General features: G+C 39.2%; 1 protein-coding gene across 4 annotated transcripts; it reads left to right on the forward strand.

Moving 5' to 3' along the window:
• The first annotated feature begins 64 nt into the window (after positions 1-64).
• Positions 65-27602, forward strand: LOC122861583 (serine palmitoyltransferase 2). Of its 4 annotated transcripts, none has more exons than XM_044166199.1 (13): positions 65-513; positions 3174-3368; positions 4461-4615; positions 7092-7240; positions 9305-9429; positions 11967-12060; positions 14038-14143; positions 15099-15318; positions 16316-16407; positions 18144-18157; positions 18505-18640; positions 19390-19519; positions 23399-27602. In XM_044166199.1, exons 1-13 carry the CDS (start codon positions 343-345, stop codon positions 23516-23518), a joined length of 1707 nt encoding a protein of 568 aa, XP_044022134.1. In that variant the 5' UTR covers positions 65-342; the 3' UTR covers positions 23519-27602. The 4 variants fall into 4 exon arrangements, with proteins under 4 accessions (XP_044022134.1, XP_044022136.1, XP_044022133.1 ...); XM_044166200.1 differs by lacking the exon at positions 18144-18157 and adding an exon at positions 1927-2148 and having other exon boundaries at positions 376-513; positions 16281-16407; XM_044166201.1 differs by lacking the exon at positions 23399-27602 and having other exon boundaries at positions 16281-16407.
• The last annotated feature ends 50 nt before the right edge of the window (positions 27603-27652 follow it).

Consider the following 27652-nt stretch of genomic DNA (forward strand, 5'->3'; position numbering starts at 1 on the left):
GCTCAATATCTAATCTACTCTCTAAGCCACGCCCCTTTGTACATCTGAACCATATAGCCCCGCCCTCTCATACAGGCTGCGATATTATTTATGGACGTTGATTTCCGGTATTTAGCGTCTGGATTTTCAGGTTCTACAGAGTGTGTGTATGTTTGCGTGTGTGTTGTGTGTGTGTGTGTTGTGTGTGTGTGTGTGTGTGTGTGAGTGAGTGAGTATGTGAGAGAGTTTGTAGTGTGGTTGTAACCGTTCCCAGCTCGGATACTGTCACAGCCTTGCACCGCAGGCAGGCTCCGTGTTCCTACATGCAAGTTACCGTTGCGGCTTCACAATCGTTGGCCAGCAATGACCGAAAACCCCGCGACCAAGCCAGCCAACGGGGACGTGTGTCAGCGGGTGAAGAACGGACTGAAACCGGAGAGAAACGGCTTGGTGAGGAGCCTCCACCGCTGCCATGAGCGGCAGCCCAAGCAACACTGCCACCCCGAGGAGGAGGAGGAGGAAGAGGAGGAGGAGGTGAGGCCCGGGATGGGACGGGGAGGAGAGGCTGGTGAAGCCGGGGAAGCATCTGTTTGGACCCGGAAACATCCGGACGATGCTGTCATTGCTGCCATTTTCATTAACTCCTGCGATATTAGGATAGGACACGATAACAGCTGTCATGTATTGACCGAGTCCTGCTGCTGATTGTCTGACAGTTGTTGTCATCGAGCCCTGATTCTCGCGATCACTCTTGTACAGAGTAAACGCCAAACTCCTTAAAAAATATTCAAGTTTAAAGAGTTTTCGCTGATTCTTAATGGTATATACTCACTCGAAACGTGAATCAAAAGCTTTCTCTGAATCATTACGAGACGCTCTTAAATTCGGCTCAATCATATTTGTACCAAGCAGCGTATGAATTCATTAAAATCTCAACTTTATGAATGGGCTCATCCACCGCCTCCTCAGTCGTTTCATAGGAAGGTTGTTTAAAAAAGGCGGGCGTGACAACTCTGACAGTTGACATTGCATTGAATTCTAATTCTGTTTAGTGCATAATATGTATGCCGAATTTAAGAAGGGGTCTAGCTGTAGCAATAGTGTGTGAATTTGATTAGAGGTACAAAGTGGGGATAGTATAACTCCTAACAATTTCTAAAAGACTTTAGATCAGACAGTAGCTCATGATGCACACACCATCAGAGCCAGTCAAACAACTTGGGCCATTGATAGCAATACGTATGCAGGTTGCATCCTTATTTCATCAGTTGAGAGTGTGTTAATCTTAGAGGGAGTGGAGCGTGTTTTCGTACTTCTTATAGTATATTCGCTATATTGCCTCAAACTGAACTATGAAATTCTCTTAACTTTTTGGCTCCTTTCATGGTGTATATTGGCTGCAGACTTCTCAGTGGAAAATGTTTGGCTGTAAAAGTTTGAAAATATTTTATTTTCTTGAAGTGGGAAACTCCCTAAGACTGAAACTGTGATGAATTAGTGATTAGGGAGATACTGAACCAGTGCACCCGGTCAGTTAAAGCTGTGTATTGAGACCTCATGCATGCTGTAAAATAGCTTTTTCCTAAGAGGCTAATGAAATTTTCCCTCTTGGGTGCACCCTTTGTAACTGCCCAAATTAACAGGTCCCCTGTAATGTGATTAGATACTTTGACAAACATGAGCATTTAGACTCATGGATATCTTGTGATACAGAGTTTCTTTAATTGATGTGAGTCTGAATTTTGCACTGCTGATCCAAACGAAAATGACTTTTTCAAAGCAATTTGGTTGCACAATACAATGTTCCTCAGTCAGAGTAAGATGCTAATAACTGGTATCTTACTCAGTTGGTTAACAGTTGGCAAAAATAAATTCTTCAGAATCATTTCCAGTATGAAGAGAAATAAGGGTAGAGACAAACCACTGACAGGTTATTCTCATCACCAGACATTATCTTACTGGAGACACAGCCAATTCCCTCTGCTGACGTTTCAGTAAACTGGGTTGGGTTGGCTGAGACAGCGAGCGCCTGGTGACTGAACCTCAGCTGATTACGGTTCATGCAGATGTCAGCGTTGCTGCTCTGTAAAGTATTCGAGACAGAGGCATGACCGGTCACATGTGGTGCCTAATAGCCATGAGCACAGAGACGGGCATGATGGGAAGTCTGTGAGTAGTGAGTTTCTGTCCATCTACTTATCAAGATGGAGACAATATGTGAAGTTGAATTGTCTCCATGAAAGACTGCATACATGTAAAGTTTATTATTGAATTGTAGATCACTCCGCTCCAAGTGCGCAGATTTACATCAACACAACCAGCTCTTGCCATACTTGGCAGTGTAATCTTCTCTCCTTGGCCTTTTGTCACACACTGTTTTCTTTCTGTATAGTTAGTGTGTACAGCTGAACCTGTGCTTAATACTGTGTTGGCTTTCTTATCTTCCTCCCACTTACAATTTCGCTGCACCTAAGTCACCTTTAAGCAATTTACAGACACCTCAGCCAACTATAACAAAAGACAAACTGTGTCACAGGAAGTCAGACTGTACATTTATGTGAAGAATGGGAAATTGTATTCCAGCTAAGGTATTAGTTGCGGATAATGTGTTTGCATAGGAAAATGAGTAGTAAAATAACTTTTTTTATAGGCTAGACTTGTATACATGGAGATAGTGTTAATTTATATACTGTATATTCCAGCCAGAACATTTGAGTTTTTAACATTTCATATCCATGTTTACATGTTTCAACATATAAACAGAATATTGTAATAGCCCACATATAAAGAATTAGTAATATGCACTGAATTACAACACAATATTATTTTTGAGAAAATTTAAATATGTGTGAATAGTGAATCCCACTCTGATACTTAGGCTTTATATCTTTGCATGACACCACTGCAATCTGCATTAAGAAAAAAATAACCAGCATAACAGATTTTCTTTAATGCATTTCTCTGAAACACTATAATGGGGTTAAGAAACTGTAAGAAATATCATTAAGAGCTATTACAAATATACAGTAATACTGATTTAAACAAACAGAAAAATAACACCCAAAACAATAGCTTAGATTATCCTCTGTTAATTACCATATTTTATTTGGCAACATTCATAGTGACTTCTAGTGATTTTTTTTTTTATGATTCAGTTTCAGTACAGTAGATTTTCTGGTTTCCATGTTGCCCAGGTCCATGCAGCAACACATCATGGCAGCCTGTACAGCCGGCCCTTCATTGAGTCTTTCGAGGAGACGCCCATGCTGGTGGCAGTGCTCACGTACATGGGCTATGGCGTCCTGACCATCTTCGGCTACCTCCGCGACTTTCTCCGTCACTGGAAGATCGAGAGGTGCCACATCGCCAGGGAGAGGGAGGAACAAAAGGTGAGAGAAGCCACAGACACGGTGTGGTGGGGTTCTCACATTATGACGCAACATCACCTGGGAAAAGAAGAAAAATACCCAACCAAATGACGAAATAAATGCAGGAATGAGTATATACAAGTCATTAGGCAAGTCTGGAAAAGCAGTCACTCATTCTGAACAAGTTTGGATTTGACAGTTAACAGACCTGACTGTGGCCCTGCTAGTGCTCTTTTCACACTCAGAAATGTACCCTGTATTCTTGGAAATAGGGAGACTATAGTGATATAAACATGGCCGTTGAGCATCATGTTATGATTTCCAAGAGCAGACACAGTCACAATGCCGTGATCAAAATTGCTGTCAAGGAAAAGAAGGCCGTATGCGTTTCAGGTGTTGAATGGAACTGATTTGGTAGACTGAACTCTACTTACATGTTGCCTGGTGACTGAGCGTGTGCCTTCTTCGTGTAGAAACAGTAGCGATAACAAACGAAAAAATAGACTTGCTCTGTTTGTTGTTTTCTTAACCGGACTTAACCAAAGTGATATGTCCACACCACAAAGTCTCCCAACACTGGAAGCTGTAGGCTCTCACTTTCAAACATTTCAAGCAGCATTGCTTCAAGCTTGGTGCTTAGAAAGGAAGTCAGGAATTCAGTGCAATGTGCTGTTTAAAGATTGCATTTTTGTCAACGCACAGCTAATATCGGAGTTATCAGCACATTTGGAACATGTCCTTGACCCCTGAAATTGTTTTGGACCTGTTATGTAACATTTGATAGTGAAGCCCATTGTTTTAAGTATTTGGTTTTGTTGAGGAAAGGAAGCCAGTGTGCTAGATGTGGGGAAGTCATTAAATCGGCCCCAGGCTATCCCACGGATGTTTCCTCCAAGAACCAAGGAAAACTAACTCCCTGAGTCATGTGTTTAAATGTTAAAGATTATATTTCTAAAGACTGAATTCCTTCCAGCTAAGCTTTCCGAAAGTATGAATGGTATGTAGTTCTATGAAATAGTTTTTAAAGTGAAACTCCTACATTCTGTGCCACTCAGGTAATGCACCGTTTCTCTATTCCTCCTCATTATGTTCTCTTTATTCATCCATGTGTAGGACTTTGTGCCCCTCTACCAGGATTTTGAGAACTTTTACACCAGAAACCTCTACATGCGTATAAGAGACAACTGGAACAGGCCCATATGCAGTGTCCCAGGGGCCAAATTGGACCTGATGGAACGAGCCTCCCCTGACTACAACTGGACTTTTGAGTGAGACCTTTTATTCAAGACTGTAATCATTGTAATCTATGAGTTAACCCCAAGGTATTCAGACACACGGGGCAGAGCAGGAGGCCTCGATGTGACAATAGCAAAGGGAAGTGTGCTGTACGGTTAATGTCCCCAGTCAAGGATTAGTACTAAGTGTGCTAACACTCGTTATCTCCCACAAACACAGAGAAACGTGACATATTTCACTTCAGACAAAAGACCGGGTAATGTTACTCCTCTGCAATAACGCTGAGCAGCGTTATGCACCTACTAGCTGGCCAGAGCTGACAACTTACAATTTCATGTTGTTAAGTTGTATGAAAGAGGAAACTGCCACTTAGTGAAGGTGGCTCTTGAGCTTTGAATGTGTAATATAGTGGGGCCGGCAGACATTATTAGTCACTGAAGGGATTTGGCCTCTGTGTAGCTATGGGAAAAAACAGGGATTATTTAGAAGTTTAAATAAGCAAAATTAAACTAGGGCTGCCACTGACAATAATTTTCATTATTGATTATTGGGACTATTATTTTAGTCAGTTAAAATTGTTGGACTTTAAAAAGCCCATCACAGTTCCCAGAGCCCAGGTTGATGTCCCCAAAAGTCTTGTTTTGTCTGGCCAAAAGTCCAGTACACAAAAATATTCAGTTTTCTGCCACAGAAGGAATCAGAGAGCCAAAGCCAAATTACTTAGAGGACTCATCATTTCAACTCCAACTTTCCATCATTGAGTAATTAAGGTATGCACCCATCCAACTTTTTCTCTCCCAATACTGATTCCAGTACATCAGTTTCCCAAATTTAAAATTTGTATACCTCACTGCGTGGAATTCAACTAAATCATCGTTATGTAAAGTATCGTGAGGCCAGGAGTTGCTGTGGCTCTCAAACCTGAGTGGACGGCCCACTGTTACTATATGAGTGTAACTGATAGCAGTAGCTCTGAATTTTATTATGACGATGATGAAGAAACTGTATTTGATAAGCCAATATCGATCTGGCGTATCAGTGCATCCTTAGAGCCCTCATTTATATTTAAGATAAATATAATCAATTTGAAAATAGTGAAAAATGCCCATCACATCTTCAGATCTCTTGTTTTGTCCAACCATTAGTCTAAAACCCTAAGATATATACTTTACAATGGCATAAAACATCAAAAGCAGCAAATCATTTAAGAAGCTGGAACCAGCAGTGAGTTGACACATTTGCTTGATAAATGACTTTCAGCATTAAAACATTTCTCCACTTTGTACTTAATTTATCTTACCTGTATTATAGCGTATTATATTTTGATTTGCTTAGTACTTCTATTCCTTCTATTCTTAAGTGTGTATTGACGTGATAGTGAGCAGCTGTAATGAAAGAGTTTCCCTTCGGGGATCAATAAAGTTTTTCTGATTCTGATTCTAAATATGTTTTAATAATCAGGTCAATGGTTAGATAATAAAGCAGCATCTGTACAACACCCACTCTACTCCACCCTTTTCCTCCCATGCATGGGAGAAGGGCAAAATTAGGTAAACCTGTACTGTAATGGCCGCAGAGTTAAATCAACACCCCTCAGACACATTCTTAACAAAAATATATTTATTCCAGGGTTAGTGTACTGTATTGCATGTTAATGTATAGAGTAGGTATTGGCTTTATCCTGTCTGTCTTTGTATATAGTGTACTCTTAATAGTGACTTAGTTTCCATGTACTTTAAGAGAAGCTTCTTTTTTTTTTTCAACTTCATACAGAATCCAATTGTGTGATATTATTCTTTTAGTGCACAATCTGATTTCATGCAGCATCACACCTTGCAGTTAACTTAGAAAAGACAACTCAAACCCAATACAAGTCACATATATTGTTTAAAGTCTAAACAGCAAAAACCACAGGGAACCTGATATCATCAATGTAGGTTTGAACCACATTTGTAGCAAATCAAATCACATCTCTTAGCAGATTAACGTGGCTCAAATCTATTTTTTTTTTCCTCTTCACATGTGACTGACATGACTGAGCGTGTCATCAGATTAGTTGTTTATAATTGTGATACATACTGTATCGCGAAACCTCAGTACGGACAGTCTCATCTAAGTTCAGGTGACATTAACATCACTCCAACCTAACCGAGCATTTGTTATCTTGACGCCTCACTGGTGTGTGGGAGGATAGCTGCAGTGGAGGTGTTCAGTGGAGGGGCAGTGAGGTGTGTGAAGTCCGACATCCCACACTGCGACAAAGAGAGCAGAGAGCAAAATCAGAGAACACGGAGTGCCAGTGAGAGAATTTCGAGGGGGCATCAAACAATATGGCAGATGCCACTCGAGATTGGAAAGATTAAAAAACAAAAAGGTCCAGCCTTTTACTCCACTCATTCTAGTTTTTAATTAGCTGTATCAGTACTATTAACCGTACCAATAAGCAAAACATTAGCTTCCTCTCATCGATTGTTTCCTCTGTCTGATTATCTTCTCTCTACCTTCCAGGTACACAGGTCGGGTAGTGCAGGATGTGATTAACTTGGGCTCCTATAATTACCTCGGATTCGCTGAGAACACAGGTCCATGTGCTGACTCTGCAGCCGAGGTCACCATGAAGTACGGTGTCGGCGTTGCAAGCACCAGACAGGAGATGGGTACGAACGATCGGGCCTAAACACAGACAAACCTTTGCTATTACTGGAACTTACCAGCAGGAATGTGCAGGGATTAAGTGACCACTGTGACACCACTGTCATGTCATGTTATATATATGAAGCTACAGCCTGCAGCCAGTCAGCTTCGGTAGCATAAAGACTGGAAACAAGGGAAACAGCTAGCTTGGCTCTGTCAAAAGGTGACAAAATCTGCAGCAACTGCAACTTGTTTTCAGTAATTAGTGAGATTTAGAGGTGCTCATAGGAGGATTTTGTTACCCTTGGATAGAGCCAGGCTAGCTGATTCCCCCTGTTTCCAGTCTTTATGCTAAGCTAAGCTAACCAGCTGCTGGCTCTAGCTATATATTTAGCATACAGACATGAGAGTGGTATTGATCTTCCTATCTAACTCTGGGCAAGAAAATAAATAAGCGTATTTCTCAAAATGCCGAACTATTCCTTTAAGCTTTTCTATTTAAGGAAAAGTTGCCCTTTTTTCAAGTAAAAACAAAAAAAAAGTTAAACAAAATTAAGCAATATTATACGAGAGGGTGTGCTTTAATGTCATTATTGGCACGACAGTGATGACTGAATAAATACCACACATCTAAACACAAACCTGCCTTGCTAGCTCAATCTTGTTGTAACTCTTTGTTTTTTCCATGGACAGATTTAGCTACTACGTCCACAAACTTCACATGTATTTTTAAGCTAGTAACGCCATGTCACCGACTCAGCGGCACAGCTGATGGATGATGCCAGAGCGTAACATCAAGGCTGAACAATTTCCATGTGATCCGGTAACTCCAGAGCGTTGTAAAGTCCAAAAGTCAAACTTTTATTGAAAAAAGATAGATGTAATCATTTTCAAAATTCAAAACATGTTTTTATCTAAAGAAATAGTCTGCTTCAATCCATGTTTGTTGGCGTTAAACCTTTCAAAAACAACATTTTCACGGCGGGCACAGAACTGTGTTTGCTCTCCGGCTTACAGCAAACAAGGGAGGCATGCACCTGGCGGAGTAATATTTTTAGTGATGAGCACGGTATGCTGTCGTGCTGATTTGAGCACGTTCTAAATGTCTAGTTGACCAATCAGATTGCTTGGTCGGAACTACTTGTTGTATAATGACACTTCTGTCCTTACACAGGGAGAAGGCCAGCACACGTTTTAATCAAGAGTACAGTAGTGTGTGCTCCATAAGAGATGTCAGTTGTAAATCTAATAAATTGATGCATGCATGTACTGTACAGTAGATTACACATAATCCAGCACTGAGAAACAGATTGACTCCATGAGTGTTTAGCTCAGGGGAGTTTGATGATTTAGGTACTTTGAAAGATTACAGTTGACTGGCATTATTTAGCTACAGAAGCAGTAACTTAAAGGAATAGTTCAACATTTTGAGAAATGTTAGATGAGAAGATTGATACTTATGTCTGTATATTAAATATGACGGTACAGCCTGCAACTGGTTATCTTAACATAAGCACTGGAAAAAAATATTTAAAATATCTGGCAACTAGCACCACTTAAACTCACTATTTATTTATGTCTTGTTTGTTTAATCCATACAAAAACAAAACAAGACCTGGCAACCTCACAGTGACGACAAGACTTCAGGAAGTCACTGCACCCACCAAAGAAATAGTCTAGCGTGTACTTCTGTAAAACCACAACTTTCGTTTTTACACTACAGTTTTTGTACAGATTAAGCAAACAAGATACATATTAAACACATTACAGAACATATTAATTAGCAAGCTTTACAAGTTGGTTGGCATTTTTGAACTTTGGACAGAGCCAGGCTAGCTGTTTCCCCCTGCGTCCTGTCTTTATGCCAAGCTAAGCTTACCACCTCCTGGCTGTAGCTTAATATTGAACGGACAGATACGAGACTGTGGTATCAATCTTCTCACGTAATTCTCAGCAAGAAAGCAAGTGTATTTCCCAAAATGTCGAACTACTCCTTTAACGTTTACCAAGCAATCTCTGTTAGCATAAATCTGTATGGTTCTGATTGGTATGTGTTTATGGTGATCTCCTGTATGTCTGCATGCCAGGTAACCTGGACAGACATGAGGAGATGGAGAAACTGGTGGCTAAGTTCCTGGGCGTGGAGTCAGCCATGGCATTTGGGATGGGGTTTGCAACCAACTCCATGAACATTCCAGCACTGGCTGGCAAGGTAAGACCACAGGTGATACAGTAGATGTTTTCTTGGTAGAGCTGTGATTTATTCTTATAGCACACTATTCCCTCCCTTTTTTTTTTTTTAAATCTCCACTCTTTGGCTAGCTATGTGTTTCCTTTATGTTGTCACAGTGCTTTCTTTCCTCTTTGTCCTCTCTCCGTCTGTCTTCTGTCTCACTGTCACTCACTCTCTCTATATTATGTGAATGTTTAGTTGGTATTAGTGTATGCACTCGTGTATATTTGCCATAGATGAAATAAGTTTTCTACCAAGCACTTTTGTTTGCAGAGAGTACATTTAGCTTTGTCACCAGTAGCACCAACAGAAACCACAAAACCACCCTCTGGCCTCATTTCAGAAGCACTTCCTGTTGGCATAGGGAACTGGTGGCTCGACTGCACGTCAGCGTGAAAAATAACAAAGAGTTCAGACCAGTCTGTTTTGTCACGTCGCTGCTGTTGTTGATTTGCAGTTAGATACTTCATTACATAGTTGGTTTCCACTGGTGAGAGATAATCAACAGTGGAGACTGTGAGACTGCTGCTTTAAATTCTTGTGTTCTTGTGAAATGATCAGTGGTGGAAGAAGTATTTAGATACTTAAGTAAAAGTAGCAATGCACACTGTGAAAATACTCCACTACAAGTCAAAGCCCTTCATTCAAAACCTTACAAAGTAAAAGTTTTATCAGCAAAATGTACTTAAAGTATCAAAAGTAAAAGTGCTCATTATGCAGTAAATTGGTATCACGTGGTATAGTTGCCAGTTAGTGTGGGAAAAAACAGACACTGTCATTAGCACATATTACTTATATATCTTAGTTTAATAGTCCGAACAACAATAACCCATAAAATTACAGTTCTGCATATTTAAACAAAATAAAAAACAGCTACCGACACCCATAGTCCTTACAACCTTAACTAATGTGTTGTCACTGGTTAGATTGTCAAAATTAGAAAAAAATAACAGTTTCAACCCCTGAGGAGCTATGTTAGCATTAGTGACGGTTGCGTCCAGTTATCTAACGTTATAGTTCCCTCAAACAAGGTAAACTTATAACAAAATGCGTATCAGAGGGGATTTAGAAGTGGGCCAGTGTCCGACATAACCGATGGCCCGGGGCTAGTACAAGTTTATGCACGGCAACTTGATTGTGGCGGACTGGTCTGAAATCTAAAAATACTGACATGATCATACAGTCGTCCTTTCTCCCTGAAGCCATTGTTGCTGTGTGGCGCTCAGCTGTTTTTTATAATCCGCTATGAGATTTGTTTTCAGCAAGAACAAACTTCAAATTATGTTAGGTCAACACTATGCTAACACTAATGCTAGCTAACGTCAACTTTTACTGTAGCTGTCTATCTAATGTCGAGCGCTGTGGGTTTTGTAGCATCCCTACAATGTACTGTACTGTACTCTTTGATTGGATTTAATTGTAAATATTTACCTAATGTCTTATAGTGTAAGGATGATTGAAATTTCATTTTACGGTAAGTGTTGCAATATAAGGGCCCTATAATTATTAAATGATGTGGGGGAAAGGGTTACCTTACTTTATCACGAAAGTTTCATCACTTCATATGAGCCTGAGTCTCACTCCACTCGACCATGAAATATGAAGGTTGTGCAACGAACTGGCAACCACCGGAATTGGGGGGGGAGGTCATCTAGTGGCTGGATGTTATCAATAGCACCTTTAATGTGTATGTTGCATTTTACTGCTGTAGATGTTTAAGGTTGTGCTAATTTTAACTACTTTATCTACTGTTGGGTAGTTTAATCTACAGCAATGCATCGTGTTCTATAAGATCCTCATTTATTAGTACTGTCACTATCCTGTGAGAACCACATATCTCTAAAAAGTCAACTTTTTATGAGCTCAGAAAAACAGCCCTGTTTTCAGCTTTGTGACAATGTATTTTTAAATAGTTTATTTAGTTTCGGAAGTAGGAGAATTGTCTCAACCCATAACGGAGCATCAAATTCCAAATCACCAAATTTGGAGATACGTGGTTTTCACTGGACAGGATGGTTATGAAAAATTGTAATCTGAAAAGTAACTAGTAACTAAAGCTGTCAGACAAAAGTAGAGGAGTAAAAAGTACAATATTTGTCTCTCAGATGTAGTGGATTAGAAGTATAAAGTTGCATAAAATGAAATACTCAAAGTCCAAGTACCTCGATTTTGTACTTTTGATTGAATGTACTTAGTTACATTCCACCACTGGAAATGATGCAAACCCATGAAAAGGTGTACATTTTCAACATGAGAGTAGTCACTCAATGGCCTCCTTCGAATAGCAAACAATGCATCAATAAAGCAGCATTCTCAGTGTAATTATCTCAGCACAGCTCATTACATATAAACATGAAATGATACTCCACCCACTCACCAGACACACCAACCAAAAAATATGTACTAAACTGATTTTTAAGTAGGCCTGTGTGTGTAACCCTATCTGGTACTTAAGATGAAGCAAATCCGATGTATGAATCATTTATACATATTAAAGTTGGTCTGGTGTCCTGCAGGGCTGTCTGATTCTGAGTGATGAACTGAACCATGCCTCTTTGGTGCTGGGAGCCAGACTCTCCGGGTCCACCATCAGAGTCTTCAAACACAACAGTGAGTCTGTGATCACAAATGGGTCCTAAGTATGTCTCCTACCTGCATTTATAGGTCGTTTTTTTTCTTTCCTGCTTCCGTGTGTCTCTTTCTGTTTGTCAGTCCCCCAGTTAAATAGGTTTGCCCTTATCTTCAAACATTACTTCTTTTTCTAGAATTCTCTATAGCTTTTATTACTTTTATTGTCCCATACTGTATCATTGATGTACTGTATCCTTCCATATACATCATGGAAGGAAGACATACATTACAATGCACACACACACTATTGGAGAGTAAACTATTGTAATTTGAGTATTTCGAAAAGCCTGACCAACCCAGATCATTGTTTCGTTTTTTTAAAAGTCAGCCAAAATGTTTGGTACTTAAAATGTAAATCCTTAAGGTAAAAAAAAATACCATATGGTTTTTCCTTTTGCTTTTTTGAAGTAATATATTTATTTCATGGAAGACATTTTGACATATCACAGTAGGAAAAGCACAGATTTAAATAATAAAATGAATGATGGCTGAATTCCATTTAGCTGCTTCAGTTTCAGGGTCCTTGTATTGTTCATGTTGGCTTACTGAGACACTTGAACAGCCTTTGTTAATGTTATTAGTAACAACTGTGCTTTTCCTAATATAAGTCAAATTGTCTGCTCTTGAAAAGTCATATTGTCATTCAGTGTACTGTATCTTCTTTCTGTAACACGAACTTCAATATATTCACACACAAAAATTACCTATGGTTTGTCGGCCTATGTCAAATGCAGAGGACAAGAGCTAGCTAGCTACTAATGGTGGCTCACATAAAAAAAAGTATATTAAGTGTATCTTTAGGGTGGCTCATAAAACAGCTCTTGCTCATAGAACACAAGATACGTTAATTATATTGTGTGATAATTTGTGTGTGTGATTAGTTGTAAAAAATTATTAGCCAATTGTTTTATAGCCATTAGGCTAACTAGCTGTAGCTTGGCTCTGCAGCTACACCCACATACAAGCATTGTTTGTTAGCATTTTTAACAGATAATCTGGTTGGACTAGTTGGTGTCATATTTAGTGCATAATCCAGTGGAGTCATCTTCTATAATCCAATAATGATAATACTGACATCAGAAGCTTGCCGCTTAATGCTAATTACATTTGTCTGTGTAATTAGCATCTAATGGTTAGCAACCAACCTTTTCACATCTAGCCATTAGCTACCAGATAACTGGCCAAAACTCCTCAGCTTGCCACTCACTTGCTTTTCTATTTCTACGGCTAAGCAGTGTTGCTAACTTGGCAACTTTGTCACTAGATTTAGCGACTTTTCAGACCCTCTTACCGACTAAAAATCATCTAGCGACAAATTTAGCAACTTAGTCAGACCATCAGGGAAAAGGTGAGAAATATATTCAAATATTATATTGTAATACATTCCCATGCATGGTGCAGCTCTTCTGCCAACAGTGTCTCTCTCCCTCTCCTCTTGCGCTGTGCACAGGCAGTCAGTGTGGGGCAGCTTCAGTCCTTCCCTCCTTCCCTAAGCTGTATGCAAATGAATGCATGATGCATCATCAACATGCAAATGAGTATATGACGTCATCTGGTTACTTTTAGCGACTTTTGGAGCTAGTGCTAGCTGCTTTCATTGGAAAAAGGTGACAACACTGCTGCTAAGTCAGTTCAGTAACTTGTCTTGTTAAATGTAGCTAAGAAGCTACAGCCACACTCCTTCGCAAGTACATATTGTTTTGTGTGTGTGTGTGGGGGGGTGTTAATGGTGGAAAAAGTACAGCTGCAACTTTATTGAAGAATCAGACTCCATTTGATTATTATGTTTTTAATACAACACTTTGTACAGCATTGTGGTTTTATTCACACTTTGTTTGTGGGTGTATTGAAACTGTGTAGGTGAGTGTAGATTTTCAGCTGCGAGCGGTTTTCTGCCACCACTATTTTGCACCACAACTTTCATTTTGAATGTAACGCCCTTGATTTTCCTATCAGACATGCAGAGCCTTGAGAAACTGCTGAGAGAAGCCATAGTTCACGGGCAGCCCAGGACTCACAGACCATGGAAGAAGATCCTCATAGTGGTAGAGGGCATTTACAGGTAGCTTATCCATTTTCTTCATAAAATAGGTTTAAGTAAAACCTTTTGTTGTACTCCATCTCTTTCATTCTTTTGATTGGTTTCTGACCTTCCGAGCTTTGTGTTTCAATGTTATGGAAATGGTAAAGTAATGGTGCAGAGCACAACAAAATAGTTGCTATCAGTGCTGAGCGTGAGTTCCGGGGCAGGGACATCAGCATGCAGCATTAACACATAACCATGCTAAAAGTGTAATTGGCTAAAAGCAGTGGAACAATAGGAGTTGCCCATTTTAAAATCCCCATGATTTCCTTCCTTTCAACATAAACACTTCCTAACTTAATTGCACAAGCAGTAGTTTCATTTTGTGCATTAGTCCACTTTATACGTTCTATACTGAGCAAAACACTCAAATTCTATCTAATTATATATATTTTTTTAAGCTAGTTCTCCGTATTAGCTTAAAAATCGGGCAAAGCATGTATGTCAGTAGGAATCTTACACACAAACACATGCCAAAAAAAAAAAAAAAAAAAAAAAAAAGGCTTCCAGAAGCAGCACTTACTGATGGTTCATGTGGTTCCACTACAGCAGTATCAACACTCCTTGGGACTGGATTGCTGGTTGACAGATCTGATTCAATGCTTGGTTAGCCCTTACTGGTTGAACACACAGTGAGCAACTTTGATGGGTAACTTTATTCTGCCAGACTGGGTGCTGCAAGAAGCTGCACTATATAGTAATCTGCAGCTACAAGATCATGCACTTTTTTGTTGCTCTGGTATTTCATTTGACATTGTTACATACCCTTATATGTAAGTCTGTTCAGCAGTTGACAGGTCCCAGCAGTTAAACTTGAGTGCGGAACAGATAGCCTTCCCTTGAGGTCAAATTTCCTGGGTTGACATTGAACGCATCAGGACATTTGCTTGACACTGGCTTTAACACCTTCTACTTTGCCTTTTCCTCCCTGCAGCATGGAGGGCAGTACGGTGCGCCTGCCAGAAGTGATTGCCCTGAAGAAGCGCTACCGGGCCTACCTTTACCTAGACGAGGCCCACAGCATAGGGGCCCTGGGGCCGAGAGGAAGAGGTGTGGTCGATTACTTTGGCCTAGACCCCTGTGATGTGGATGTCATGATGGGCACATTTACCAAGAGCTTCGGCGCTGCAGGGGGATACATCGCAGGGAAAAGGGTGAGGATGGAGGATTGTAGGTTTATTTTATTGGCATTTTGTTTGTTTTTGAAAGCTGAGTTATAAAGAAAGATGGACACCTAAGATATACCAGTGGCAGCATAGAAGATCTTTCAGTCTCCAGACATGGCTAGCTTTCCAGTTCAGTAAGCCAGTGTTCTTACTGGGTTAAACAAGGCTAAATAACAATTTTACTAAGAATGCTTTAGTTGCAAACAATTTCTCAGATCAGGGGTTACAAGTTTTAAGTGTAACAAAAAGGACACCTGCCATCTCAGCAATGTGGATTTACAGCCTTACAGTGCATGTAAGCTGCATTCCTGACATATTAGCCCTGTTCTATGACACATCATTGTGATGACATCACTTTATCAAAACTAAAGGCCAGGTTCATCTTGACTTCAAGATATAAACAACTTTCTTTATCTCCATGAAATGGTGAAACGATTGTGACAACTTAGGACTGTTGAGGATTCTAAACGGGAAAAAAAGAGAGCCGCCATGAGGCATGCATCACTAGTTACAGGATGTAGCTTACAAAACACTGTAACTAAACAGTAAGGGATGGATGGTAGTTTAACATCTGGTTTTAGACGTGAAAGGACAAAATCTGAGGAGTGTTCTTTTTAATCAGCTTTTATCAGAACTACAGTACATTTTTTTCTCAGCTTCATAAAACGCAGTTTGCGTTGGATGTTTTACAATCTGTGCAAAACAGTATATTTTCCATGATTTTTTGAAATTTGAATGATTAGAACTAACTGTTAATATTTTCTAAAGCAAATGTAGTGAATAAGGGGCATGCTCTTATTCTCACAGTAAATCACGTAGTAAATCCATAAGCCATGCCAAGCCTCAGTTACAAAGAGTCCCAAACTGTCAACATGGTTGTAGAGACTGTAGAGCATTTAAAGCTTGTCATGCATATCTACTTACACCTCCTGTGTATCTGCTGGGTTTAGGAGCTTATTGAGTACCTGCGCTCCCATTCTCACAGTGCGGTCTACGCCACCTCCATGTCTCCTCCTGTGGTGGAGCAAATCATCACTTCTATGAAGTGCATTATGGGAGAGGATGGCACAACAATCGGTGAGTGGTACAACAATGTTAAAGGTACCTGTGGAGTTTTTGACCCGGTGGCGCTATGGAGAAGTTTTTTAATAAGTGGGTGCCCGTTGCGTTTTTCTGACTCACATGCGATACACAGTCCTACCAATGGTTTCACACTATTCCACTGATCTACAGGTGGCAGCAAAGTGCCAACAAAGGCAGGGAAGAAGAAGATGGCTAGCAAGTAAACGTGGATGTGAACAATGCATGTTTCAAAATGTTTTATGAGCAAGGAAATGCATTTCAACACATTTGTTAGACCTCAAGGATACACACAGTGCGTTTGGGGGAGTAACACTGAACGTAAACATAACTTTTTTGTTTGTTTACAAGAAAACTCCACAGGGCCCCTTTTGAAATGATCCCTGACTGAGTCTCAGATGTAATGAAAAGTCTACCCACTGCATTTTCTCATAATCTGCTGAGACTGTGTCAATATGTTTTGTCTTTGTTTTGTCCCATTTGTACACTTGTGTGTCGTCATATCCCAACCACAAACGGAAGCCCCTTGATGTCCTCAGAAAGAAACTACAAAACTATTGTGCTTAGCAGTGTTGTTTTTATTTAAATAGCATCAAATGCATCAAAGTAGCCCACCAGTATTTCATTTTGTGTAGCTTTTTCAAACATTTTACTCTTCAGATGGACAAAGCAGCTGACAAAGACTCTTAGTAAATAACATACATCAGATAGTTTCATAGCTTAGCATTTAAAATGACCTAAGAGTGACAACCATCAGACTAGCTTTGCCTCTTTCTGGTCTGAAGGGTTGAATCTAATCTTAGAATCTAGCTGTAAGTGCTATCAGTTGCCACCAGGTGTCAGTGCACACTAATGAAACCTTGGTCCAGAGCTCAGTTTGTTTGCTGTGACTTGTGATTTTCTTATTGATAGCTAATAGTATATTTATTATGATAAATAGTGTTAGCCCAGTCTGTACACAAATCCCATTTCCTTCACTGACATTGGCAAAACCTCAGTCATGCTCCTAAACCTAAATTTAACTATATGTAACCCGAATTTTAAACATAAACCCAGCCTGGGAGAAAAAACTGTAGTCAATTGTAGTTAATCGTGTTCACCTGCTGTCCCAAGTGGTAAATCAATACTTGATTAGAGGGCTGGTAAAATTTGTTCACAGAAAATTTGTGACATAGACAAGCCCCTCCATTTTAGTATAACACCTGTCTAACGTCAGCTTATTTATTTGTTTATGAATGGATAGCCGTGAAGTTATAGCCTGACATTTGATTGGTGGAGCCTTGCATTTGGCTCTACTATTGCAAGGCAAGTCCAGATAAATCTTGTTTTTATTTTTCTATATTTTTTTTCATTTTTGTGGCCGGCATAGACTCACTTGCAAAACACACTATGGACCTGTATGCCTTTGCAACAAACTGCATGTCATAGGTTTGTGACTAGTCGTGAACCAAATGCGTGAGCAAACGAACAGAGTTCGCAGTCTTATGTTTGATGCAATCCTAGTTTTTTCAAAGAACCCAGAGAATCTCCTGATCTCCTGTGGGAGAAAAACATTTCAGAGAAACTAAAAACGTGATCTCCCCATGGTGCCTGGAGGCTGTAACAGATCTTTTCTCACACTCATCTCATGAATGTTATTGTTTCAAGCTGCTTGTCGACCTTCTTTTTTCATCTTTTCAAAGCATCATCATAAATCTAAATAATCTCTCTTTTCTTTTCTTTTTTCCAACCAGAAAGATCAAATCTGGTAAAGGAAAAAAACATGTTTGGAAAGGAGAGTAGTCTTTGTTTAACGCTGACACGCTTCATATACATTTTAATTCAATCCAGCGCTTTTTAATTAAACTTTCAGTAGTAAATAGTACTGAATAGAGATGAAGGACATTCAGTACAGCTTATTTGCAGTTTAACTTCAACATGTAACTGAGATACTTACGAGACCGTATGTTTAACATGTTCTCATCTAAATGAGATGTGTGGTCAGCACACTGTACGTTCACTAGATGATCATTAAAAATACATCCTTTGCAAACATTTGATAGAAGTGTGGTTAACTTGCTGTCAGCTCTCATAATCTCTTCTCATCATCCCAAGGGCGTGAGCGTGTGCGACAGCTGGCAGAGAACACAGTCTATTTCCGCAAGAGGCTTCGAGAAATGGGCTTCATCATCTACGGCAACGAAGACTCACCTGTCGTACCCATGATGCTCTACATGCCCGCCAAGATAGGGTGAGCCTCGAGCTTTGACTAGCGGCTGGTAGTAGACTTTAGTAGCATTCAAATCAATAGAGTGTGGTGAATGATATGATTGGTTATCAGATGATTCTGACCATATCGGGGTTCATTTATTTGTCTGAAACTTTAAATATTTGTAATATGACACGTATAAACGGTCTGCCTTTGAAACGTCTAAATTATTATTTTGAAGACAGTGTTAGAATTTAAACTTAACACGTATAATTTTATCAATTCAATATATTGTGAGCGATGCCCGATAGCTGATACTTTTGGGGGACATTCAATAAAGAAAAATAACAATCAGATCAAAACAATTTTTTCACCATTTTCTCCAGACTTTTTTATTTTGGGCTAAATAGGAAAAAAAATTATATATACATTTATAAAGATTTATATATTTTATAATAATTAATGAGCATGAATGTTAAAAAAAAAAAAATCAATTTAACTCAAGGCCCATTTACTAACTTTTTCCAGAGATTTCAACCACATTTCACAGTCTTCCTCAGTGGATGGAGTTTGTTCTCTGGAAAAAGCTTCTAAGTGGCCCCTTGAGTAAAGTTAGATTTTTTTTTTTAAACATAATAAAAATGTATTCAATTAACTACTCATATTCCTCCAATCGTAACACTTTTATCTTAAGGTCAGCGTTGAGCTGACGTGCCATGTTAATGTCTTTATGGACCCATGTTGTGTCTTTGTGTCACTTTTGCTGTGTCTCCTCATGTTTGTCCCGTCAGAGCGTTTGGCAGGGAGATGCTGAGGAGGAACATCGGGGTGGTGGTCGTGGGCTTCCCCGCCACGCCCATCATCGAGTCCCGAGCACGCTTCTGCATCTCAGCCGCCCACACAAAAGACATGCTCGACAGGGTAACTAGCTGCTCTCATTACTGATCCACACACTTTTCGACCGATGAGAAACAAGATTTGTCACCTAAAATGGCTTTTTAACTTTTGTTCTCTTTGGGCAAACCATGAGATCTCACTTTGAGAACATTATTCAAACATAGAAATAATTTACCGACTAAACAAGCACTCAAAACATTTATTTTTTTATTTTTTTATTTTTTTTACATTTTAATAAAAAAAACACAAGAACCTTTTTCAGAACAAGATACTGCTTAGATTTATCTGTTTCTTTCCTAACCCTGTCTACAGTAAATTCCCTATCAACGGGACAATTTGTGTTTTTTCTTAAGACAAAAAAAGACAAAGCTTTTACACACTGCTCTGCATTATTAAAACCTGTTAAATCATAGCCACTAAAAATACTCTTCTGATTGGTTGGCCGGTGTTTGTTACAGTGACCATTGAGGGACGCCTCAAACATGGCAGTTAACTCTCATTGGTGAAACTAGTGCTAACCTATGATCTTCTCCAGCTCCTACACACTCACCACCTTGTATTCAGTGTGCATGCACGCGATATCTCTGCTACTTGGACTCAAGGATGAACTGATTAGCACAGTACAGGCTTTCCTCCATCTCGTCCATTCTGCCTTTCACTTCCTGCCTCGTTCTGAAGTCCGAGCATCATCGGAATCAAGCGACTGCAAACGACGTATTGCCGTCTAGCTAATCGTGATCCTGCGAGTGAGTGAGTTTCACCTACAGCTCATAGAGAGGCTTTGCATCTAAAAATGCCAGGAGAAAACAAAAGCACCACATTTTATGTAGCTATACTCTATAAGAATCCATCTTTACATAGTAATTTAGCCAAAACATCTCTGATAATCCTTTATTAATCAGTTCAACAATGTATATTCACTGGAATCATACACATGCATCATCAATATAGATAGATAACTTCCATTTAGCCAAAAATTACACTTTATACCTTTTATTCACTTCCTCACATGTATTCACTACATATATTATTTGAGTCTGGAGAGACATGGATGTAAACTGCAACCTGACCGGTTGGCGGAGGCATCCAACTGTATTTTTAGACTGCAACACCTGTAGTTGCAAGTGTATTGATGTTGACTAGTCATGCGTAGCCAGATCTCACTGTGCTCTGCCTACACAGGAGAAAGGTCTGGCTGAAGCTGTAATTTTTCAGTGAAGAACACACTCTGGGTTGTTAGAATTAGTCAGAATTGTCAGTCCCAAGCCTTAATGAACTAAGCTCACTGGTGCTTTTGCTAAATATAGTTCCAGGGGGCTATGACTAATTACAAGACTTGTGCACAAATCAAGTTTTTGTCAAGCCTGTAGCTTGTTAGCTAGATAATTGATGTTGAGTCTAGAAGGAAGAGAAGGGTGTAAATGCCAATGTTCCACCATTGGCAGGCTTATCTGGCTGGCTGGTACAGTTGAGGCTGATTTTGGTTACACTCTTTAAAATTAGGGCCCTCCCTGTTTCCAAGTTGGTGTAATGACCTTCAAGTTGTTTGCAACTAAGCCAGGAGATCATGATGACATTAGAGGGAAAAGGGCAGTCTAATGGGTGGGAAAACTGTGTAATTGGAAGGACACTGGATTGGATCTCTTGTGACCCTGCTTCTGGAGAGTCACTGCAGACGCACTGAACCCCTCCCAGCTCTGTGTCTGACATCCCTACAGCAGAGGCCACTAAAAAGACACTCTGGGATGAACAGGATATCTGGAAAAAGTTGACTCCATGCAAAAACTACAGTCAAGTGTCAGCCGGATCACTCTGCAGGTTAATGTACGGTGTATTCACAGTATATTCTCAGTGTTTAGAGTTCAGACCTCGCTTCTAACCATCCTCTTTACTCATTGTGTTGCTCTGTGGAAGTGTAGACTGTTCAGCTTTGATTTCTCTTGGCAACACGTCAAAAAGCTGCCCACTCCTCTCATCGAGAGCTCCCCTTCTACTATACTGAGCTCACTGCAGACCTGCCTGCTCTTCCCCTTCCAGTCACCGTCTTCAGCTTCACTCTTTCTCTCATTTTAACATAAACATAGATCATTTCACACACCGGGGAAACCTTCTCCTAATTGGGGTGTCCTCAGTTGGCTCACATGCATACCGTGTCTTCACGAAGTGCTGCTGTATCGGGGGCCTGTTATCCACTTTTTCTTCTTGCCCTTCAAAAAAATAAAAAATAAAATAAAGTGAAGACAGGGAGTGGGAGTATTGTAGTGCTGTAGTGCTTTTATCTGTCATGATGTTAAAATCTCTCTATGTTAGCCTTCCTCTCTGTATCATCCTCTCGCGCTTTGATGTGTCATGTCGATTTGTGTGTCTCTTTTATCTACTGGTGAGCTTTAGCAGTTTTGCCTTCTCATTGAAACACACCCACACATATACACATAAACCTAAATTCTTTTATTATTGTCCCTCTGAAGACCATTCATTTCACTGACCACATTAATGTCCTAACCCTGAAGCCTTAAGCAAATGTTAAATCACGCTAATCTACTCTGACTTCTTGAAGAAGTAAAAACAGACCAAGAAGACTTTATTCTGTGGCCAAAGTGGTCTAATACCATTCAGCTACAATATATGGCAACAGTAGGACTGGCATAAATGCTTACAAAGTCAATGGAAAGTCAAGAAGAGAGATGAATAGATGCAGATTTACTATAATTTCCACAAATTGATGTAAAGACTCATCAGGTTAAAGCTGCACCAATCAATGTTTTCATATTATCAATGAATCAAACGAGTTTGTAAAGTGAAAGGGGTCGCTCATCGAAAGTAACAAACCCACAGAGAGTGATCACCTGACTCTGCAGTTCCCCTTAGCGCTGTGGAGAATTTTAGCATTTCTCAGCTTATTGTTCTGGTTTTCCGGCCCACAACTTTACTGATTTGCTTCAGTCTCACCACTCTCATTGACCTTTTTCTCAGACAGGCAGCTGTTTTCAGCAAAAGAAACTCTGGAAAACCAACTGTATGCTACCTGCCTAGCACCAAACAGCAGATAGACTAGTTAGCGACTAGCTGTGAGCATAGTGGAGCATTTAGCAGCTCAAGAGCTAAAAGGAGAGTGAATATTGGACTAACATTTGTGAGGTGTCCAGAAACACAACTCCAAAGCAATAATAATGTTGCTCCATCTCTGCAGGTCTGTTTGCTAACACATTCACCATATCAATTTTCACTGTTGTGTTCACAGCTTGTTGCGCTGCCCCCAAGTGGAATATAAAATCTAATTTAATGCAGCTTTAAGTTAAAAGTATTATTTCAATAAGACATTTGCATGACACAGCAAAGTAAAATTTCGCGTTACCAAAAACATCAAATTGCATTAGAAAAAAGCCTATCATGTAAACTGCAGTGTCCTCTATTCAATCCAGCCAAGACACTTTGTCACATTACCTGCAATAATATTTAACATTGCGCTTAGTCATCCCCAAGTTGTATTGTTATTGTTGATCATATAACTGCTTGACATTTACAGAGTTTTTATTACATTACTCAGAAGACATGCACTTTTAAGACTGAATATCTTCTTTTTGGGTGACGAGTTTCAGCCAGAATGAACACTTGCTGCTGTTTAGATGATGTATCTGTATGAACGCATCGCCTCCTGGGGCCAAACCTACTGGTGGCTTCACCTCACACCCAAGTAATAGGAATGAAAAATTGGAAAGAGTGGGTCCATCTGCAGCATTAAAGTTAGTGGTGTTTTCTGTTTTCAGCCAAAGTTTGTGATTTAATCTAACAAGACAGGTGTGTTTTTCCATAAAAATATTGCTAGGTGCAGCATTAAATTTCCTCAGGCCACATATTGCCCTTCATGGTGACAGATTTTTTATTATACAAATGTCTCCACAGGCGCTGAGTGTCATCAGTGAGGTAGGAGACCTTCTTCAGCTCAAGTATTCCCGACACAGAATACAGCCGTCTTTGGCGCGGCCCTTTGACGATAATGTGTATGAGGACATTGACGACTGATGAACCACTCCTCTCCTGAAGTGGCGTGAACCTGAACAACCCCAGAAAATACAGAACGGGTCAAGACGGATCACAAGTCTTCCACAACCCCCAACAAAAGGAAAACACTTAAAGTGATCATCTAATTATTTTTTGCCTTACCTAAACATGCAGAACTTGTGAACACACTGAAAAACAGCACCTCTGCTTTTTCCTGTGTACTTTTATTACTTTTTGTTTATCATTTTGCGTCTAAGAATTGTTTTGTTTAGTTGTATGTGTGTATGTCTGTGCTTGTAGCATTCGTCCTTGTGGTTGTGTATGTGAAGTGGACAAATGTCAACTTTGCAAATGTCTCTGGAATTGTGAGCTGCAGGGATTTTTTTTCATAATATGGATCCAAAGTGAACTTTAACGGGATAAACTTAGATTACTTTTAAAAATCAATCAAAAGAACAAGACTTGTTCTTTCATCCAGCACCATTCAGATCAATGATTATTGCCGAAAGCAAAAAGCACAGGACCATGTGAGTGACCAGATTTCATTTGCATCAGTCTGTTTGTTAGAAAGATCGCACAAAGTGAAATGGATTTTAAGGATTATGTAATTAATTATCCAAATCTGGACTTTCTGCCATTAGACGTTTTGTTTCTTTATTCCTAAACATCAGAAAACAGCAACATTAAAACCCCAAAATCTACCTGGCATTCTTTTGAGACTTGCTTTTGGTGGCAGTGTGCACTCTACTAGGAGGCTTCTAGTTTTGTCGAAGGTGGTTTTGTATGTTTAAACAGGTAGAACATTTTTAGGAAATAAGACTAGTGTAAAAAGCCCCGTTAATGACACCTAGAGGCCGTACTGCTGCTACTTGACCACACGTTTTTGAACCAACAGACTTTTTGATCACATTACATTGTTGTCATTGTTTTAGACAGGCTAAAAAATATAGAACCTCAGAGTTAAGCATGCCACTTGCATCAACAGTAGTGTTGATGTAGCACTACAAAAAAAAGTTGCCAAATATCAGATGATGTTGAGCAGCAGATAATTACCCTGATCAATGCAATGCCTTGTAAAGAAACAGTTTGACATTTTGGGAAATATGTTTGTTCGTTTTCTTTCTCCCTAGAGTCAGATGAGTCTCTCTCTTGAGTCTCTGGTAAATATGAAGCATGTGCTTAGCTTAGCCTAGCCCAAAGAGAAGTAGTTCCAGTCCGTAACTCCCCATAAAACCACAAATTCATTTTACTTTTTCGTGTTTGTGCCGATTAAACAAACACCTCCCCCTGTTTCCAGTTTTTATGCTAAGCTAAGCTAAAAACCTGCTGGCTCAAGCTTCATATTTATTGTACAGACACGAGAGTGGTATCGTTCAAAAGTCCAAAATGTTAAGCTATTCCTTTAAATTCGGGTCAGTGGGGTATCGGGTTAAATGTCTAATGCTTGCTATAGTAAGCTAATTTACTTAGCATAATTAGCATTCAAAAAAAGCCATGAAAAACTCATGTCAACAAGAAATCATGAACTACAGCTTGAGAACTTTATTTGCTTCAACTAACACCAGTGCAACGGTGCCAAAATTGAAATGGATCGGACGTACTAGTGAGCATGTCATTAGCCATGGTATCGTAGTGTAAGAGAGTAAATTGCCCACACACACAGGAAAACCCCTACGCTGCGTAGCTCCAACAATCAGAGGTTGATATCTTTGTAAAAATATGCTGTACATGGCATGAGCAAAATCATCAGAAAAACACTGTTATTAGTGTAACACTCACAAATCAACAGCTTATCATTCATTCTTCCAAACATTTAATTGCATCTTTTGATCAGAAATGTAATTATAAATTTGTTGAAATAATAATCAACTGAATTATATCTTAATTAAATCCCACTACTCAAAACATATGGAATATAATTTTAAAAGTGCACAAATCTCTTTAAAGGGACACAGTAGAGTGCATCCAGCTGCAGTCAATGGATAAACTAAAAAGCAGTATTTTACTGACTAATAAAAAGACTAGTTTTCATAAATGATAACTTAAGCAAGCAACGTTGTAATTCAGACTGATTATCGTATCTCACTACTATTGGAAAGAAATGTCTATTAAAGCTTGAATGAGGAATTTAATCCCTAATCATCTGTTACACTTGGATTTGTCTGGCCTCTTGTTCCCACAGCTATGTTACACGTCATCATCACTGGCATCCTTCAGTGTGACTGTATGGTTTTTACTTGACCAACTTAGTGTGTATTGAACAGTTTAAATGTATTACAGAGGACCTCAGAGATCAAGTTTAGCATGACTCACAGACCATAAGGCCAGAGTTGTAACTGTCAAATTAGTCTTACTTTTTTATTCAGAGGCCAGTATCTGCCCAACATAAAGCCCAGTTTATTGGTATCAGAGCTCTAGTTAAAAGCTAAAGTCGAGAGGGTCTGTTCAGGAAGTGTAAAAAATTGAAATAATATTTAGATACGTATATCTCCAGGCCAGACAGGAGAACATCCAAACTGGATGTGCTTCAGCACTGGTTGTAATATCCTTCATTTCCACCCTATCTCTTGGGTGCTTATTAGTAATAACCTCATTGCTTTATGTCTGATAACGTTTTAATGCCTTGTAAAACAAAGTGCTATCTTTGTGCTGTGACTCAAAAATCATTAATAACTTTAATCATAATGTGAGTAGGGATGGGTGTGTGTGTGTGTGTGTGTGCATGCATGGTTTTGGGTATTAATGTGTGTGTTACTGCACTTTTACCTTGCTTTTCTTCCACGTACGCGCCTGTCTGTTGAAGTCTCGGTTTATCTTTACATTGTGCTACTGAGCTTTTGGGACAACAACCCTCCTGAATGAAGACAGCTGTAAAATGCAAAACAAAAATCCTACATGCACACATTCACTCTTGCATGTATGCACACTGGCAAGTATTGTGTAACCACTCGTTCCTCATGCTAATGCATGTACAGTAAGAATTAGTCATTGAAGCTGCTCTGCACCACAGCCAGTGGTGCTCAATGATATACACTGTTCTGCTTATTGTGACTATTTTGAATGTTGTCATAAAAATCAACTTCATTCCAGAGAAAGTTAACATATCTGTCTGGGCTCTAGGGAGGTTCTTTTTTTCTTCTTCTTCCGTATTATATGTTACTGTAAATGGGAGATGTTTGTGTTATTTAGTTTCCTTACAGTAGAAAATGTATCAAAACCTGAATCTTGATTGTCAGTTAGCTAAAAGCCAAGAATTACAATATCACTCATGTAAATACAGAATGTCTTTTTATGTTAAGTTTGCACACAGGAAAGTCATCAAATGATACTAAAAGCAGGCATTTGGAACATATATAATATTAATATCGAAATATAATTATGTGAAACCCAAGACCTTATGGCCTGATGTCTTAATGATGCTATTCTTAATATAAATTATATATCTACAGTACCTTCAGAATTACCGGCACTTGATGAACAATAACCAGATGTACTACAGTATGTCTCCCTTAACGATCTCAACCATTAAACATCTTTGGTCTTGAAAAAAAAAATGCACAAAATTAGAAAAACCTTCATGCCTTTTTTTAAGGTCTATGAGCTTTGTTGGTGTAACATGGAAGATGGTCCCAATATTTTGTACAACGTTTATATTGTTTAATTGAAAAGTTGCTATTCACAATATTTTTTTTACTATACAGTAACCTGGGAACGATGGTTATCGCTATTACTGGCAGCTTTTGTTGAAAGCGCTCGACTGTGCCAATAATAGAGGCAATCATTTCAATGGTTGAGTGCACGTTACCACACATCAGAGGTAATTATTTTCTGATATAGTGCCTTTGAAGCAAATGATTTTCTAAGATTTCTGATTATGGTAAGTGTCATAACTTGGATTGTTCATTTTTACAGTCTTATTTGACTTCTTTTACTACTTTGTCTTCAGCAATACTTATAATTAGCACTGGATGTGTTCTCTGTGTTGACTAATTGCCATGCATTTGATCATAGAAAATGCACTATTTGCAACATATCTGCAAATAATTAATATGTGTCACCCATGTCAGTGGTATCAGTAGATCATTAAAACAAGAAAAAAAACAAAGCTATTTTGAATTGCCTTCAATTTTGTTAAGACTTGTCTTAAACACACCT

The sequence above is a fragment of the Siniperca chuatsi genome, linkage group LG15 (assembly GCF_020085105.1).
Source record: "Siniperca chuatsi isolate FFG_IHB_CAS linkage group LG15, ASM2008510v1, whole genome shotgun sequence".
Taxonomy (NCBI): Eukaryota; Metazoa; Chordata; class Actinopteri; order Centrarchiformes; family Sinipercidae; genus Siniperca; species Siniperca chuatsi.

Excerpts from the sequence above, each read along its gene's own strand:
- LOC122861583 (XM_044166198.1), top strand. The coding sequence starts at position 343 with ATGACCGAAAACCCCGCGACCAAGCCAGCCAACGGGGACGTGTGTCAG. Across the intron at positions 7,241-9,304 it reads AAGCACCAGACAGGAGATGG|GTAACCTGGACAGACATGAG; the intron begins GTACGAACGATC and ends TCTGCATGCCAG. Across the intron at positions 14,144-15,098 it reads GTGGTAGAGGGCATTTACAG|CATGGAGGGCAGTACGGTGC; the intron begins GTAGCTTATCCA and ends TCCTCCCTGCAG.